This window comes from Entelurus aequoreus, linkage group LG08 (genome assembly GCF_033978785.1).
Source record: "Entelurus aequoreus isolate RoL-2023_Sb linkage group LG08, RoL_Eaeq_v1.1, whole genome shotgun sequence".
Classification (NCBI taxonomy): domain Eukaryota; kingdom Metazoa; phylum Chordata; class Actinopteri; order Syngnathiformes; family Syngnathidae; genus Entelurus; species Entelurus aequoreus.
In genome coordinates, this window is record NC_084738.1 from 1,712,304 (window position 1) to 1,728,827 (window position 16,524).

The 16,524-nt window shown below is 39.7% G+C and overlaps 1 protein-coding gene across 1 annotated transcript in view; it reads left to right on the forward strand.

The window, feature by feature from the left end:
* zmynd19 (zinc finger, MYND-type containing 19) overlaps positions 1-16,210 on the forward strand; it is a 17,460-nt gene extending 1,250 nt beyond the window's left edge. The window contains exons 2-6 of the mRNA XM_062054788.1: positions 2,310-2,369; positions 2,435-2,541; positions 8,111-8,251; positions 14,025-14,205; positions 14,284-16,210. Of these exons, the coding sequence (XP_061910772.1) occupies positions 2,310-2,369; positions 2,435-2,541; positions 8,111-8,251; positions 14,025-14,205; positions 14,284-14,427 (633 nt within the window). The 3' untranslated portion in view covers positions 14,428-16,210. The remainder of the gene's footprint in view (positions 1-2,309; positions 2,370-2,434; positions 2,542-8,110; positions 8,252-14,024; positions 14,206-14,283) is intronic.
* Positions 16,211-16,524: the final 314 nt, after the last annotated feature.

A 16,524-nucleotide genomic window follows, 5' to 3' on the forward strand; every position in this document is an offset into this window, starting at 1 on the left:
TTAAATCCTTCATTTACGCATTTTTACTTATTCGCATATCTCGTGAAAAAACGAAAATGTATTTGCGTCAGACTCGTCTCTGAACTTTAAAGCTTCTCAGGCTTAGCTTAGCGGGCTAGTTAGCTTAGCCTGCGCGCTACTAAGAAAGAGACGCGGAAGTTATCAACAACAAGATCAAGGGTTAGTGTATAAAATATTGAGAGATTTGAGGGCTACATGTATTGAATGGCAACATGAAAATTATAGGGTTTATTGGTTTTTAAAAACCCAACTGTTAAGTGCAAATTTAAACGAAACCGGTTTTCGAAAATAGCTAGCTAGGCTATAGACTATATAGTATATTACTTACTTAACTTAATCCTCTTCTTCCCGGATGGGAAATAAGGCTTCGACGACTCGACGCCAATCATCTCGCTGCTGTGCTCGTCTCTGTGCCTCGCCCCATGTAAGCTTCATCTCTTTCAGCTCCCCTTCAACTGTTCTTCGCCAGGTGTTCTTTGGCCGCCCTGGCTTACGTTTTCCCGGTGGTGTCCATCTTAACGCTGCCTTTGGTATCCTCTCGTTGTCCGGTTTTCGAAAATAGCTAGCTAGGCTATAGACTATATAGTATATACCGCATGTTATTTTTGTCCAACAATTTCAGCTGTCGAACGTTATAAGGTACAAATTCAACAAGTACAACATTAGCACGGACGTATAGCCAAGTTGTGGTTAAGAAGGTGGATTTTTGTTCCTTATATTTACCAGAAACGAAGTGATCCGAACACACGACCCGGGACTTTGGGGGACTCCAGTGAGAACCGTCCTCGTTTTCCCAGCGAGCCATTTGTCTCGTCTCTGTGGGCTTTTATCACGCTTTGGCAGAACAAAATACAACCTTTGTTTTCCCTGTTTCCAGTTGTGGTTAGCACAACCAAAAACAACACCGTTTTTCGGCATTTTGGAGGCAAAATGACGGGTTTAACCAGCGTAGGTCGACAGGTTAAAGAGTAATGGCAACGGTTTGTTTTCAACGCCAGTCTGGTTGCTATGGCTCGAATAACCCTTATGTAGCTCAGTTGCCCGGATGTCGGCACTCACCCATAGTGAAGAAAAAAAGTTGGTTCTTTATTCGAATCCCTGGGAACGAATCCCGTCCCGACCAGAAATGCTCCGTGAGACATCACAAGAAATGACGTCACGTAGCTCAGTCATTAGGCGCAGATAGCGAAAGCTGAAAAACAATGGACCGGAAAAAGCGCTCCAAGGTGTAATAAAGTTCAAAACAAAAGGTATAATCCAATGAATAACTTTACTGAGAGGTTTGAGCAGGGTACAAACACATGACGAACACTTTTACGACCAACCAGAAACATCGCAACCATGCTAGCAACGCACATCCTTTATGGCAGCTGTCGCAACGTTCTTAAAGCAACCGCAGCACATATACAACACATCTCCCTTTTTTAAATTTTGTTTTTCTTTCCTTGTAAACAAAACAAAATGTGTTGTCTGTCTAATTATAAATAATGCAGACGAGGCGTGTTGGCTGAGTTCTTGACGTTTACTTTCACAGCGTGCTCATAACCTCATTCTTAGCTGCCGGGTGGTGACATGTAACAACACTTTTCAGGGCTACCGCGCATGCTCGTCACTCCCGTTGCATGTTGGGTAGTGTAGTTATATTCCCTAGCTCACAACATCACATCTTTCCCCCTATAAAGAAATAATGTTAACTCGATAAAGTGTATTTCTTTTTTTTAGTTTTAACTTTTCATTTTTTAGCATTGTAACCACATTTGCAAACAACTTTTCTCCTCATAGAATTTTCTTTCAATAAAGAGTGCAAAAATGTCAAAGCATCATAACAAACAGTTATGTCAAATAGCAGCAGAACTGCACTTTTTGGAGAGCTGTATTATTTTCAGTTTTGTGCCCAAGGGACTGATTTTATTTAACACATTTATACACCTATAGTGATCACAGAGACAAGTTGTATTTGTGTTACTGTATATATTAGTTTTTCTGAAAAATCCCACTTAATATACTTTGGGTAACAACAGTCAATATTTATTTATTTAATTAAATTTTTTTAGTTTTTAGGGGGGTAACAGTCAATATTTATTAATTTATTATATTCTATTTTTTTCTTATAATAAAAGTGAGCTTTTGTTAAACCAAATATTGTGTTTTTTTCCATATACAATTACCTATCTGGACTCGATAAGGAATCGGTTCGATAAGAGGATTTGATAATAGGCTCAAACTCCATCATTTCTTATCAAACATCATCCCTACTAATGAAGTGTCAACTGGGTCTTTTCTCTCAGACAAAGTACACGCTGATCGATGAGCAGGACATCCCACTGGTGGAGAACTATGCCTTTGAGGTAAATAATGACTATTTGTTTTTTTAACACTGTGCTAAGTTTTTTTTTTTTGGGTGTGCTCCCAGGCACGCATGGAAGTCGATGCTGACGGCAACGGTGCCAAGATCTTTGCCTACGCTTTTGATATTGGCAAAGGCCGCTGGGCGGGGAGACCGCTGCATGAGCTGCTCTGGTGAGTCGGTAGTTTTTTCTCAGGTGTGGATTTGCCTCTTGTTGCAAGCCCGGTCAGTGTATATTTTACCACCTACTCAGTGGCATAGTGGTTAGAGTGTCTGCCCTGAGATCGGTAGGTCGTGAGTTCAAACCCCGGCCGAGTCATACCAAAGACTATAAAAATGGGACCCAATACCTCTAAGGCTGAAACGACGCGTCGACGTAGTCGACGTCATCGGTTACGTAAATACGTCGACGCCGTTTTTGTGCGTCGACGCGTCGCATATTTACGTCACACTACCGTCATGGCGGAGCGCAAAGCAGACTGTGCGAGCGAGGGGGAAAAAATCACGCCAAAAGTGGTCAAAAGTGTGGGAGTATTTCAATACACGGCCTAATAATGTTGTTGTATGCACGCTGTGTCGAGCGTAAATGGCCTATCATAGCATAGGCAGCACAACGGCTATGAACGAGCATTTGAAAAGAAAACCATCAACTAGTCAATCGTCCGCGCGAGTATACGTTGTCATCATTACACAAAAACATGAATGTGTCATTTGTATCTGCTAGGGGTGTAACGGTACGTGTTTTGTATTGAACCGTTTCGGTACGGGGCTTTTGGTTCGGTACGGGGGTGTACCGAACGAGTTTCTAAGCTAAAGCTAACTTTAGCTGCTAAAGTCTTAACAAGCTGCTTCGCTCCTTCTGCGGCTGCCTCTGTCTCAGCACGCAGCATTGTCCCACCCACACAACCATCTGATTGGTACACACAAAGCGTTATACAAAGCGTTATCAGCCAATCAGCAGTGCGTATTCAAAACGTTACCAGCCAATCAGCAGTGTGTATTCAGAGCGCATGTAGTCAGCGCTTCAGCGTGGAGCAGATAGGTGTTTAGCAGGTGAGCATCACGCAGTGGACTCTCCCCAAATGATAATAAACACCTCCCAGTCAACTACTAGTAACATCACTATGAGCTAGGGATGGGCGATACCACACTTTTAGGATTCGATACGATACCGATACTTTATCTTGCCTTTTCATCGATACCGATACCATTAATTTCTTATTGGCAATTTTTGTCAGTCAAAAATATTATTACTATTGTTATTATTTAAGACAAATCACAAGACAAATACAGACCATTTATACCACATTTATTATGGTCAATATATAATAAAAGTAAAATTAAAATAAATAACAAATATGAAAAATAAATTAAATATTATATATAATAATAATTATATATAATAATAATTAGATATTAGGGCTTTCCAATTAACTGTCAAATCCGAATCGCAAGAAGCTGCAGTTATTTTTTAAAGTTTGTGATATAATTAGCAATTAATGAAATATGAAATAGGTTAATGTTTTCGAAATGTAAGAAATGATGTTACAGATTAAAACCAAAATCACATTCAATCATATATTTCAAGATTTTCTTGGAAAAAAATAAAACTAATGCAAAGATGAAGAATCTCCAAATGTTATCCCTTTCTTATCTTGTTTTAAATACTCAAGCAATTTTCAACTAACAGTAAATTCTCCTGTGTGGAAATTATTTGAATTTAGGATAATCATTTAAACAAAAATATTCAGTAAACATTACTAAAAAAACAAAAAAACAATGCCTGTTTTAAGTCAACAATTGGACAACACTGGATATGCCTGGCTGCATCGCTGTCGGCTGGCTGTGTGTGTGTTGCACGTTGACGACGCTCATTCGCTGTCTCCTGTCACGTGACTGGGCCAGCTCTATACTCTGCCAGGTACAGGGGTGTCCCAGCACATAGTAAGTTAAGTAAGTCATCAAAAACATCTGAAAGTGATGCTTGCACCCCCCAGACGCCGTTTTTTGGTTTATATCGATACTTTTTTCAGAAAAGTGATGCCAAATGAGTAGCGTGTGAGTATCGATATATCGATACCACAGGATCGATACGCACATCCCTACTATGAGCCCGTTGACCTTCTAGGAATATAAACTGGAGCTCAGCTCACTCGCAGTCCTGGCTTGAGGTGAAGGCTACCGGTAATTAGCTCTCAGTTCCAGCCACATCGACCCCTTCTGAGCGCTTATTTTCAGCTGCTGGGAATATTGTAAACAAGAAAAGAACCAGAGCATGTAGACATGCTAACCTTTCTTCATTACAACTGTTAGTCACTCACTGGAATGAGTAGAATTGGTTATTGTGTACTGTGTTGGACTGGATGTTTATTTTGCACATTTTAAAAGCAATACTTAATGTTTACAGTGCTCCAGAATATTTAGATTGGCACTTTTTTGTATTGGATGTTTATCTTTATTTTTGCACATTTTAAAGCAAAATAAGCAATACTTTTACTTTTGAAATGCTTATACTATTGCAGAATATTACGATTTGCACTGGATGTTTACTTTTATATTTGCACATTAAAAAGCAAATAAGATACTTTTAATTTTGTTAAATGTTAAAAGTTTTAAATGTTTACATTGTTACAGAATATTTTGTCATGTTGTTGTCAATGTTGACTGAGTGGCCATACTTTTTTTTTTTTGTAAATAAAAGCAATGCCTTTTGAAAAAACTGGCCTACATTTATTTTTTCATCTTCATTTTGAATAAAAAAAATAATCGGTAAAAGGAAAAATAATCTATAGATGAATCGAAAAAATAATCTATAGATTAACCGATTAATCGAAAAAATAATCTATAGATTAATCGATAGAAAAATAATCGTTAGCTGCAGCCTTAAATACCTCCCTGCTTGGCACTCAGCATCGAGGGTTGGAATTGGGGATTAAATCACCAAAAATGATTCCCGGGCGCGGCACCGCTGCTGCCCACTGCTCCCCTCACCTCCCAGGGGGTGAACATGGGGATGGGTCAAATGCAGAGGACAAATTTCACCACACCTAGTGTGTGTGTGTGACAATCATTGATACTTTAACTTAACTTAACTTTTGGTCATGGAATTGTTGGTGTCAGAGAGCATTGATTGATTGGAACTTTTATTAGTAGATTGCACAGTACAGTACATATTCCATACAATTGACCACTAAATGGTAACACCCGAATAATTTTTTCAACTTGTTTAAGTCGGGCTCCACGTTAATCAATTCATGGTAAATAGCAATAACAAAATATATATATGTAATGTATGTAGTTCCTCATTTTAAGTACAGTATTATTTTCCTCTATTCAAACAGTGTTACTCTTCAAATTGTGTGTAATGTTACAGTGGCTACAAATGTTAGATCCATCCATCCATTTTCTACTGCATATTCCCTTCGGGGGTGCTGGAGCCTATCTCAGCTGCATTCGGGCGGAAGGCCGGGTACACCCTGGACAAGTCGCCACTTCATCGCAGAGCCAACACAGATAGACAGACAACATTCACACTCACATTCACACACTAGGGCCAATTTAGCGTTGCCAATCAACCTATCCCCTGGTGCATATAGTTGTTAAATAAAACCTTTGCTTGGTTTTTAATTAACACTACTATGCTACTGTATTTTAATGTTGGTCATTGTGGTGGTACTTGGAGAGCCACGTGTTTTTTGAGGTGGTACTTGATCAAAAAAAGTCACTGCTCTACACATGTATAAACGTAAACCGATCAAAACAGATGTTTTTTCATATTCCTTTTTTTATTTTATTTAGTTTTTATTGACATCAGACATTCCTGTCCGTTACATCATATTTGCATAAATCACACATCTATTGTCTGCCCCAAATGCCAAAACATTTCCTCCGTTTATATCCCAAGATGCCACTCAGCCCCGCCCCCCCAAAAAGAGAGAAACCGCAAAAAAACTAAACAAAATAATAATATTAACATATAAATACATTAAAAAAAAAAGAAGGTAATGCAGATATTAGACAATACCAGACGGGGAGCAAGTGACTGCACACTGCAAAGTTTAAACAAACTTTGCAGCGTGCAGTCACTTGCGCCACGTCTGTTGCAGTAAATCCAAACCACTGACAACACTTTTCTTTTCTTTGGAACAAACATCTTGTTTGTGTTAGTATTAGCCATGTTTTCTTATGTGTGTGAAAATCCGTTAAGGAAATAACAGAGAAGGCCGGGAGCTACGGAAGCTCCCGAGGGCAAAAAGTATGCCGAAACACATACATACATTTTTTTTTTTAGTCTTTTGCCTCCAAAAAGTTGAATTTGTCGATAAAATCGAGTTATCATGAGATGAAATTTACCACCCGAGGTTCCAGATTTAGCCCAATGAGTACCACAAGAACAATATTATGTAATATGGCGGCAACAATCAATCGATTTTAGTTAAATTAAGGGGACGGCCTGGCGCGGTTGGGAGAGTGGCCGTGCCAGCAACCTGAGGGCTCCTGGTTCAATCCCCACCTACTACCAACCTTGTCAGGTCCGTTGTGTCCTTGACCAAGACACTTCACCCTTGCTCCTGATGGGTCGTGGTTAGGGCCTTGCATGGCAGCTCCCGTCATCAGTGTGTGAATGTGTGTGTGGACATAGTGTCAAAGCGCTTTGAGTACCTTGAAGGTAGAAAAGCACTATACAAGTACAACCCATATTTAATACTAAAAAATAAAAGAGCCAATAGTAAATAAATAGAAAAAAATATATAGACATATCGGGAGTAATCTTTTTTTAAACAGTACAATCACTAATTCGAGAAAATAAAATTAGGCTTATGGGGCGTGACATAATTGACCCAGTTTTCCCAGTATGACGTACATTTCTCCAATTTATAATTAATACAAGTTGTATCTTCTCCATTGTGATTTCCATCCATAGCTTCAAAGTTGAACTCCTGTAATATCCATTTCCCGGTAATGGTCTTTTTACAAGCCATTAGTAGGATATTCATTAAGTGTTTGTATTTTTTTCAGGTACATTTCATATTCCTTTACCAAAACCCGAAGTAGCAATTTAAAGACAGGACCACGGACTGGCCTGTAAGAAAAATACTGTACTATTAGAGTTGAATCGCGTGTGTGTGTGATCAAATGCTTTTTCGCCTCCACTTCTTGTAATATGTGTGTAGAGATTTCTTTAGAAGTCCGTCCTTGTGCCATCCATCCATCCATCTTCTTCCGCTTATCCGTCCTTGTACCATGTCTGAAATAATTTCTGTGTTGGGCTCCAAATACATTTTAGCCAGTCACACAGGTACCATAATATCACTGCTTTTACTTTGAAAATAAAACCATCCGGGGTCAAAATATGAAAAAATATCTGTTTTGGTCGGTTATTCCGTTTCTGTTTACCGGGGATTTTAATTTGTCTTGTCATATGAAATATAAAATGAACATAAAACCGTTTTTTTTTTTTTTTTAGATTGTATTGCTCTTTGACACCAAACAAATACAAGTAAAAATGATTTTATTTTTTAATTTTTTAAAATGAAATGCAAATAAACTAGTTGTTTTTCTATTTCCATTCATGAAACGAAAATTCAATGACCACTCACCAAACCCTGGTACTGTGTAGTTCCTCGAGTTCCCCTGTTCTCTTCCTGTTCGTCATCAACATCCCCCATCTATGACGATGCGTCTGATTGAGATCTGTGGTTTAGCATTTGTTTTAGTTAAAACTTGTTTGGGTTTCTTCAGGGAGAAACACAGAGGAGGGATTGCTCCAAGTTTTCAAGTGATCCACATCAACGCTGTGACGGTTGACAACCGGCTAGACAACCTACGACTGGTGCCTCTCGGTTGGAGCCCCAAGCCGGAGGAGATTTCAAGCAAACAAAGGCAAGACCCCTGTTGATTACACATTTTATTATAATATTAAAACAGTACTACACTTTATATCTATAGTAGGGCTGCACGGTATACACGATATGACGGTAGAAACGGTAGAAATTTGGCCCCACAGTAGAGATGAATTGCCTGCAAGCACGACTGAGAAGGAACAGCTTGTCAAAAAAACGGTGCTACAGCTGTGATTTGGACGTGGTTCAGGTTTTAAAAGTGTGATGTTGAGCAGAAAAATGTCATAAAAATTATTTTATACAATCCCAGGACTGGGCAGATAGTACATCGAACGGTAAATGAAAATGAACTCAACAACTTTGCCGTCATTGATACATTGCTACCCTACGTCTGTCTTTGTTTCTTTTCATCGGTTGTGGCTTTAAAAACTGCATACAAAAGGCCTTGTAAGGTCCCGTCCAAAAGCGAGAAAAGCGCTGCTTTAATACGGCAAAATGAAACTGCTCTGGTTTCATTTTTTGGTCACCTTAGGCGCGTCGTCCTTAACTCTGACACCATGTCATGTTAATGAGAAAAATGAGCTTGTTTCATACAAGAATCCTTAATTTCAGTCGTCGCCACTTCAACACACAAGCTAACTTTGCTTACAATAGCAGCTGTGGTGACGCAGGCACCTCACGTGACCTACGATGGACAACCAAGGCTATTATCACAACAGACCACAACTCTTGTTTTCTAACATTCCCACAGTAAATGAATACGTTCTTTAAGCTGCCTGACACTTTATACATAACTCGTTAATCTACTATACTTATTTTAAACAAGTGAGAGGGTGTAAAATACAATCTGTTCAAGATGTTAGTTAAATTGACCTATTTTTAATGCATCGAAAGTATGCAAATGTTCTCTTTTTCTAAAATGCTTAAATCAGTCATCCATCCCTGAACACATGCAGCATTTGCATTCCTTATTCAATAAGCCTTTTAACAAATGTTTTAATTGTATCCTGATTGAAAACTTTATCATCCAGTTTGTGGCTATTGTAAGGCATGATTTCAGAGGATATAGTGCTCTCAAAAAAAGTACATATTTGCTGGTTTTTGTTGTTTTTTAAATCAATTTATATATGCTAAGGGACTATAAACCTCATTCAGAAACACTTCCATTATAAGTTGTACACGCAACATATATACTGGAATATATACCCTTACCGTCAAGGGATTTCATTTATACCGTGATACGAATTTTGGGTCGTACCATTCAGCCCTGATTTACTGTAATTATTAAAGCTTCACTTTTACTTTGATGCCAAGATCATAGACCTTGTAGACACACTGCTTTGAATGTACATTCTGCTGAATTTTATTTCCTATCATTCCTTTTTGAGGCTGCTGCTGCTTTTTTTAAGCCAAAGAAAAAGCAAAAAGGACACTTTGAATTGGAGAAAATTGGATGCAGGTTTTGGGAGAACAAATCATCTCGGGTGCATGTTTTTACAGTGGCCACACCCTTCACATTTCATCGACCATTAGTATGTCAGCAGTTTTTGTTTGTGTTAGGACATTGGTGTCAAACTTGTTTTTGATTGAGGGCCACATTGCAGTTATGGCTGCCCTCAGAGGGCCGTTTGTATCCACAAATAATATATGAATTTGCCTATGCGTTTGAATATATATGTTTTTTACATACAGTGGAAAAAAACCTTTAGATTTTACAGTTAAAATGGCAACTCAGTCACCAGAAGTTAACTGTAAAATATAGTGTTTTTTTAAACATTAACAATGTTAATAAAGTTTAAAATGTATGGTATTTCATGCAGTAGATGTATTTTTCTGTCAAAATTGAAAGAATGAATACATTAAGTAAGAAAAGAGAATGTACTTTACTGACTTATATTATTTCTACTAACACTGCATGTGCAATTAAAAAGTGGAGCAGACCACCTTATTTAAATGAGGATCTTGGGTGCATACGGGGGCTTTAACCACGGAGACGTTTATTTTCTGCACATCCATGTTGTCCTGCTCCTACCTGTGTGCCATGTGTTGAACCAGCAGCACATAGCTAGAATTTGTAACACTTTTTCTGAATTGTAATCTAGAAAACAGAAACAATGCACACTGACATATAACCCTGCGCAAGGCTGTGGATTGCATCACCAGCGCATTCGTGCATCTTTAATAAACTGAAACGCAATAAAATGCATAATGAAAGACGTCTTTTCATGTTGGAGATATATTATAGTACCGGTAATATATTTCCTAGTTTAAAAAATTGAACGACATTAAAAAGTCAGCTGACACCAAAACGCATCAATTGAATTCATTTTAATCAGCTCCATAAGTAATCTATATCAGCTATAAAATTATAAAAGGAAATTGCTGAATATACGATATGTATATATATCTTTTCTGACCATCCAAAAGGTTGACACACGCACGCACGTAGGACAGAGGATTCTTGTCTGTCCATCATCTGTCTTTGCAGCCGTGTGTGGAACTTTCAGTTTGCACGTCCCTTTAAAACGTGCTAAATAAAACGCAAAATAGTGCTCTCAAAACGTTGAGTGTTAATAAATCACATTGCGTGTGCTAAATACTTATATTTGAATCTTATTCTCCCAGTATTGTGGCTGTTTTGCTGACAAGCATATATTTTGCATATAAATAAAGACAGACAAAAAATGGATTGCACGCCTTATTCTGCTTACTCAACAGACGCAGTCCACTTTGCACATGTTTAGTAGAACAGCTTTGCGTGTGCGATCATGTTTGCACGTGTTTTAGTTCACGCAAACCTTTAGTGAATCAGGCCCTTGGGTCTGCTAGAGAATAAGAAGATATAGCATGAGGGATCAGTGTTGCCGACCTAGCGAGTATTCAGACCCCTCTAGATTCTGTTTTTAAAAAAAAAGTAACTAGCAACTTTTTCTGGTCTCATTGGACACTTTTGGAGACTGTTGCATGAAAGCACGTAGCGCTCGTCTTAACGAGCAGCGGGTGCTGATGTGGGCCTAACCCTCCCCCATCCAAAAGCACGCACAGAAAATTATTTCTCTTTCAAAACATTTTGGGTTTTTTTGCACATATTTTTTGTCAGATATGTTTAAGGCTGCAGCTAACGATTATTTTTCTATCGATTAATCTATAGATTATTTTTTCGATTAATCGGTTAATCTATAGATTATTTTTTTCGATTAATCTATAGATTATTTTTTCCTTTTGCCGATTATTTTTTTATTCAAAATGAAGATGAAAAAATAAATGTAGGCCCGTTTTTTCAAAAGGCATGGCTTTTATTTACAAAAAAAAAGAAGTATGGCCACTCAGTCAACATTGACAACAACATGACTAAATATTCTGTAACAATGTAAACATTTAAAACTTTTAACATTTAACAAAATTAAAAGTAGCTTATTTGCTTTTTAATGTGCAAATATAAAAGTCAACATCCAGTGCAAATCTTAATATTCTGCAATAGTATAAGCATTTCAAAAGTAAAAGTATTGCTTTTTTTGCTTTAAAATGTACAAAAATAAAGATAAACATCCAATACAAAAAAGTGCAAAACGAAATATTCTGTAACAACAGTGTAAACATTTCAACAAAAGTGAAAGTATTGCTTATTTGCTAAAATGTGCAAAAATAAAGATAAACATCCAATACAAAAAAGTGCCAATCTAAATATTCTGGAGCACTGTAAACATTAAGTATTGCTTTTAAAATGTGCAAAATAAACATCCAGTCCAACACAGTACACAATAACCAATTCTACTCATTCCAGTGAGTGTCTAACAGTTGTAATGAAGAAAGGTTAGCATGTCTACATGCTTTGGTTCTTTTCTTGTTTACAATATTCCCAGCAGCTGAAAATAGGCGCTCAGAAGGGGTCGATGTGGCTGGAACTGAGAGCTAATTAGCCTTCACCTCAAGCCAGGATTGCGAGCGAGCTGAGCTGCAGTTTAAGTTTCTAGAAGGTCAACGGGCTCATAGTGATGTTACTAGTAGTTGACTGGGAGGTGTTTATTATCATTTGGGGAGAGTCTGCTGCCTGATGCTCACCTGCTAAACACCTATCTGCTCCACGCTGAAGCGATGACTACATGCGCTCTGAATACGCACTGCTGATTGGCTGATAATGCTGCGTGTGTACCAATCAGATGGTTGTGTGGGTGGGACAATGCTGCGTGTGTACCAATCAGATGGTTGTGTGGGTGGGACAATGCTGCGTGCTGAGACAGAGGCAGACGGAGCAAAGCAGCTTGTTAAGACTTTAGCTTAGAAACTCGTTCGGTACACCGCCGTACCGAACCGAAAGCCCCGCACCGAAACGGTTCAATACAAAACACGTACCGTTACACCCCTAGCAGATACAAATGACACATTCATGTTTTTGTGTAATGATGACAACGTATGCTCGCGCGGACGATTGACTAGTTGATGGTTTTCTTTTCAAATGTTCGTTTATAGCCGTTGTGCTGCTATGATAGGCCATTTCCGCTCGACACAGTGTGCATACAACAACATTATTAGGCCGTTTATTGAAATACTCCCACACTATTGGCATGCTTTCCCCCCCTCGCTCGCACCGCTCGCATCGTCTTCTTTGATCGTCTGCTTTGCGCTTCGCCATGACGGTAGTGTGACGTCATTATGCGACGCGTCGACGCACAAAAACGGCGTCGACGTATTTACGTAACCGATGACGTCGACTATGTCGACGCGTCGTTTCAGCCTTAGATATGTTCATGTGACACCTATTTAACATTTAAAACTGCACCGCAACAGTGGTTGAAAACTAATCAGACATGCACGCACAATTTGATTATTCACTTTTTTTTGTTCGTTTTATTTTTTTGTCCATGATCTGTGCTTATGGTATGCTTGTAATTAGAGATGTCCGATAATGGCTTTTTTGCCGATATTCCGATATTGTCCAACTCTTAATTACCGATTCCGATATAAACCGATACCCATATATACGGTTGTGGAATTAACACATTATTCTGCCTAATTTTGTTGTGATTCATTAAACAATGTAACAAGGTTTTCCAAAATAAATCGACTCAAGTTATGGAATAAAATGCCAACATGGCACTGCCATATTTATTAATAAAGTCACAAAGTGCATTATTTTTTTTAACATGCCTCAAATCAGCAGCTTGGAATTTGGGACATGCTCTCCCTGAGAGAGCATGAGGAGGTTGGGGGAGGGGTGGAGGGGGGGTTTGAGGTGTATGGTGTTGCGGGAGTGTATATTGTAGCGTCCCGGAAGAGTTAGTGCTGCAAGGGGTTCTGGGTATCCTGTTGTGTTTGTTGTGTTACGGTGCGGATGTTCTCCCAAAATGTGTTTGTCATTCTTGTTTGGTGTGGGTTCACAGTGTGGCGCATATTTGTAACAGTGTTAAAGTTGTTTATACGTCCACCCTCAGTGTGACCTGTATGGCTGTTGACCAAGTATGCTTGTAGATATTATGCGACTGGGCCGGCACGCAAAGGCAGTGCCTTTTAAGTTTTATTGGCGCTCTGTACTTCTCCCTACGTCCGTGTACACAGCGGCGTTTTAAAAAGTCATACATTTTACTTTTTGAAACCGATACCGATAATTTCCGATATTACATTTTAAAGCATTTATCCGGACATCCCTAATCATGACCTGCTGAATGATTACTGTATTAACCTGCCTTACGACAACGGATGAAAATGAGTTATTGTGCTGACTCCGGCATGTTTACATTGTTGCTCTATGTTGATGAATATGCATTATCCTAATTCAAATAAATAAATATCATTATCATCCCTTACTCAACCAGGGAGCAGTCACTGTACTGGCTGGCCATCCAGCAGGTTCCGGCCGACCCGGTGGAGGAGCAGTACCTGGAGCTGAGCCGCACACGCTACTACAACGCCAACGGCGAGCTAGTGGAGGAGGAGGAGTGCTCGTGCACGTACTACGAGTGTCACTACCCGCCGTGTTCGCTCATCGAGAGGCGGGTGAGTCTTTCAGTCGATCGGCCGCGTCTCAATGTGCGTTCCCTCGGAATTGACCCCACGTCTCTGGTGTCTTCCCAGCTTCGCGAGTTCAATATCTGCGGACGCTGCCAAGTGGCCCGCTACTGCGGCTCCCAGTGCCAGCAGAGGGACTGGCCCGCCCACAAGAAGCAGTGTCGAGAGCGCAAGCGGGCGCTGGCGTTGGAGTCGGAGCCCGAGCGGTGATCTTATCGTTGCCTCGGAAGGGAAGGGACGGTGGCGGGGTGGGACCCGGTGGGTGGAAATGGGGTCTTGATAAGCGGGTTGTGCGTAAGAGACAACCACAAGCGACATTGCGCTTGCCTGACGAATGGGATGCAGAATGAAACGGAGGGTGCACTAAGATGGACACCTGCCACTTCCCAGAACAGTCAATTCTTCATGGCTTGCTTCTCACGTGGACGACAGGAACGTTTAGTTTTTTTTCTCGGGGAGGCATTCTCGAGCTCAACCTGCTGCTGCTAATCGTTCCGAGAGGTATCGACTTGTCTTGCCGACCAACCGGAATATAGCTTCTTTTGGACCGCACGGACATCCTCACCCGGTTCCGTTGAGGAGGCTTCCTCTGCTAAACGGGTCGAACCCCTCGGGGGCGCTGCAACGGGACCATGTCACTGTATTTCCAGTGGGGCACGCGGCCGCCCTCCTCACACAACCTTTTTTGTCTGCTGTTGCCGCCACCACCCCATCAGAATGGATGACACTAACAGTATTGTGCGTGCGTGCGCGTGTGTGTGTGCGCTCATGAGTGAACACGTCTTCTTAAAGGGGCCATATTGCCGTTAAAATGTTGTTTAATTTGTCACTGTTTCATTGTAAAGTAGCTGCTAAATTGTGGCATTTTCTTTGATATCTTTATTATGATGGTACAAAGTTTCCAAAAACAAAAACTACCTACTAAATTCTCCACTCGCTGGCAATATTTGGTACTCCTTTTGTTTTCTACTTCACGACACAACTTAACATTCATCACAGGTGTAAGCAATTTAAGAAATCCCTTCATTTTCAATAACTTGTGTGTGCACATGTGGAGTTCCTTGTGAGCGTGTGTGTGTGTGTGTGTGTGTGTGTGTGTGTGTGTGTGTGTGTGTGTGTGTGTGTGTGTGTGTGTGTGTGTGTGTGTGTGTGTGTGTGTGTGTGTGTGTGTGTGTGTGTGTGTGTGTGTGTGTGTGTGTGTGTGTGTGTGTGTGTGTGTGTGTGTGTGTGTGTGTGTGTGTGTGTGTGTGTGTGTGTGTGTGTGTGTGTGTGTGTGTGGAGCACGGGGGTATTTTTCTGAAGAAATTCTATCAGTGGAGCTATATTTATTTAAAACATTGATTGTGAAAGCCTATTTAGCCCAGATGATATTTGAAGGCAAACTGAAGTGGACAATATGGGACCTTTTTCAGCATTTTTTATGACTTATTTGGGGTAAAGGGTTTACTACTTGATTATGTGTTATTTAGTCACGACCTTCAAAGTTTGTTTTTTTTGCACGCTGTCACGGAAATCTTCCATGCGTCTCGAACTTTAAAACTTGAATCCTCCCACCCCTACCCCGGACTCTTTTTTTGTTGTATTTTATTTCAGAGACTATTTTTAATTATGAACTGTTGTCAAATTTGCCTTCCACCTTCTGCTCACAATGCTTAAATGTGTCCTCGCTGAGGAGTCCAGACACTTTTGGAGCATGTTATGTCCCCACATTTACATGCGACTCGTTGATTGTGTAATGTATGTTTGCGTGCGTGTGAGAGGACAGGTTTTCACCACTGCACTAAAAAGTTAGCTCCCATGTTAGCACATTTGTCGTTGATGGGGTGTGAGTTGGACATTGTCTGATTTATTTTATTTTATTTTGGTTGGTTTTGTAAGAGTAGGAACATAAATCACTTAGAAATAAAGAGCTACAATATGTGAATAGAGTTGAGGAGGGGATAACACAATTGCTTTTCCAATGTAAAATGATTATAAATAAAAATGAACCACAGTATGTCTTTATTTTTACAAGCTACAACACCTTTTAGTTGCATAAATCAGTGTTTTTCAACCTTTTTTGAGCCAAGGCACATTTTTGTCATTGAAAAAATCCCGAGGCACAACACCAGCAGAAATCATTAAAAAATTAAACTCAGCAGCCGATATTGACAATAAAATGTTGTCGCAGTTGTTGGATATGACTTTAAACCATAACCAAGCATGCATCAATATAGCTCTTGTCTCAAAGTAGGTGTACTGTCACCACCTGTCACATCGCTCTGTGACTTATTTTGAGTTTTTTGCTGTGTTCCTGTGTGTAGTGTT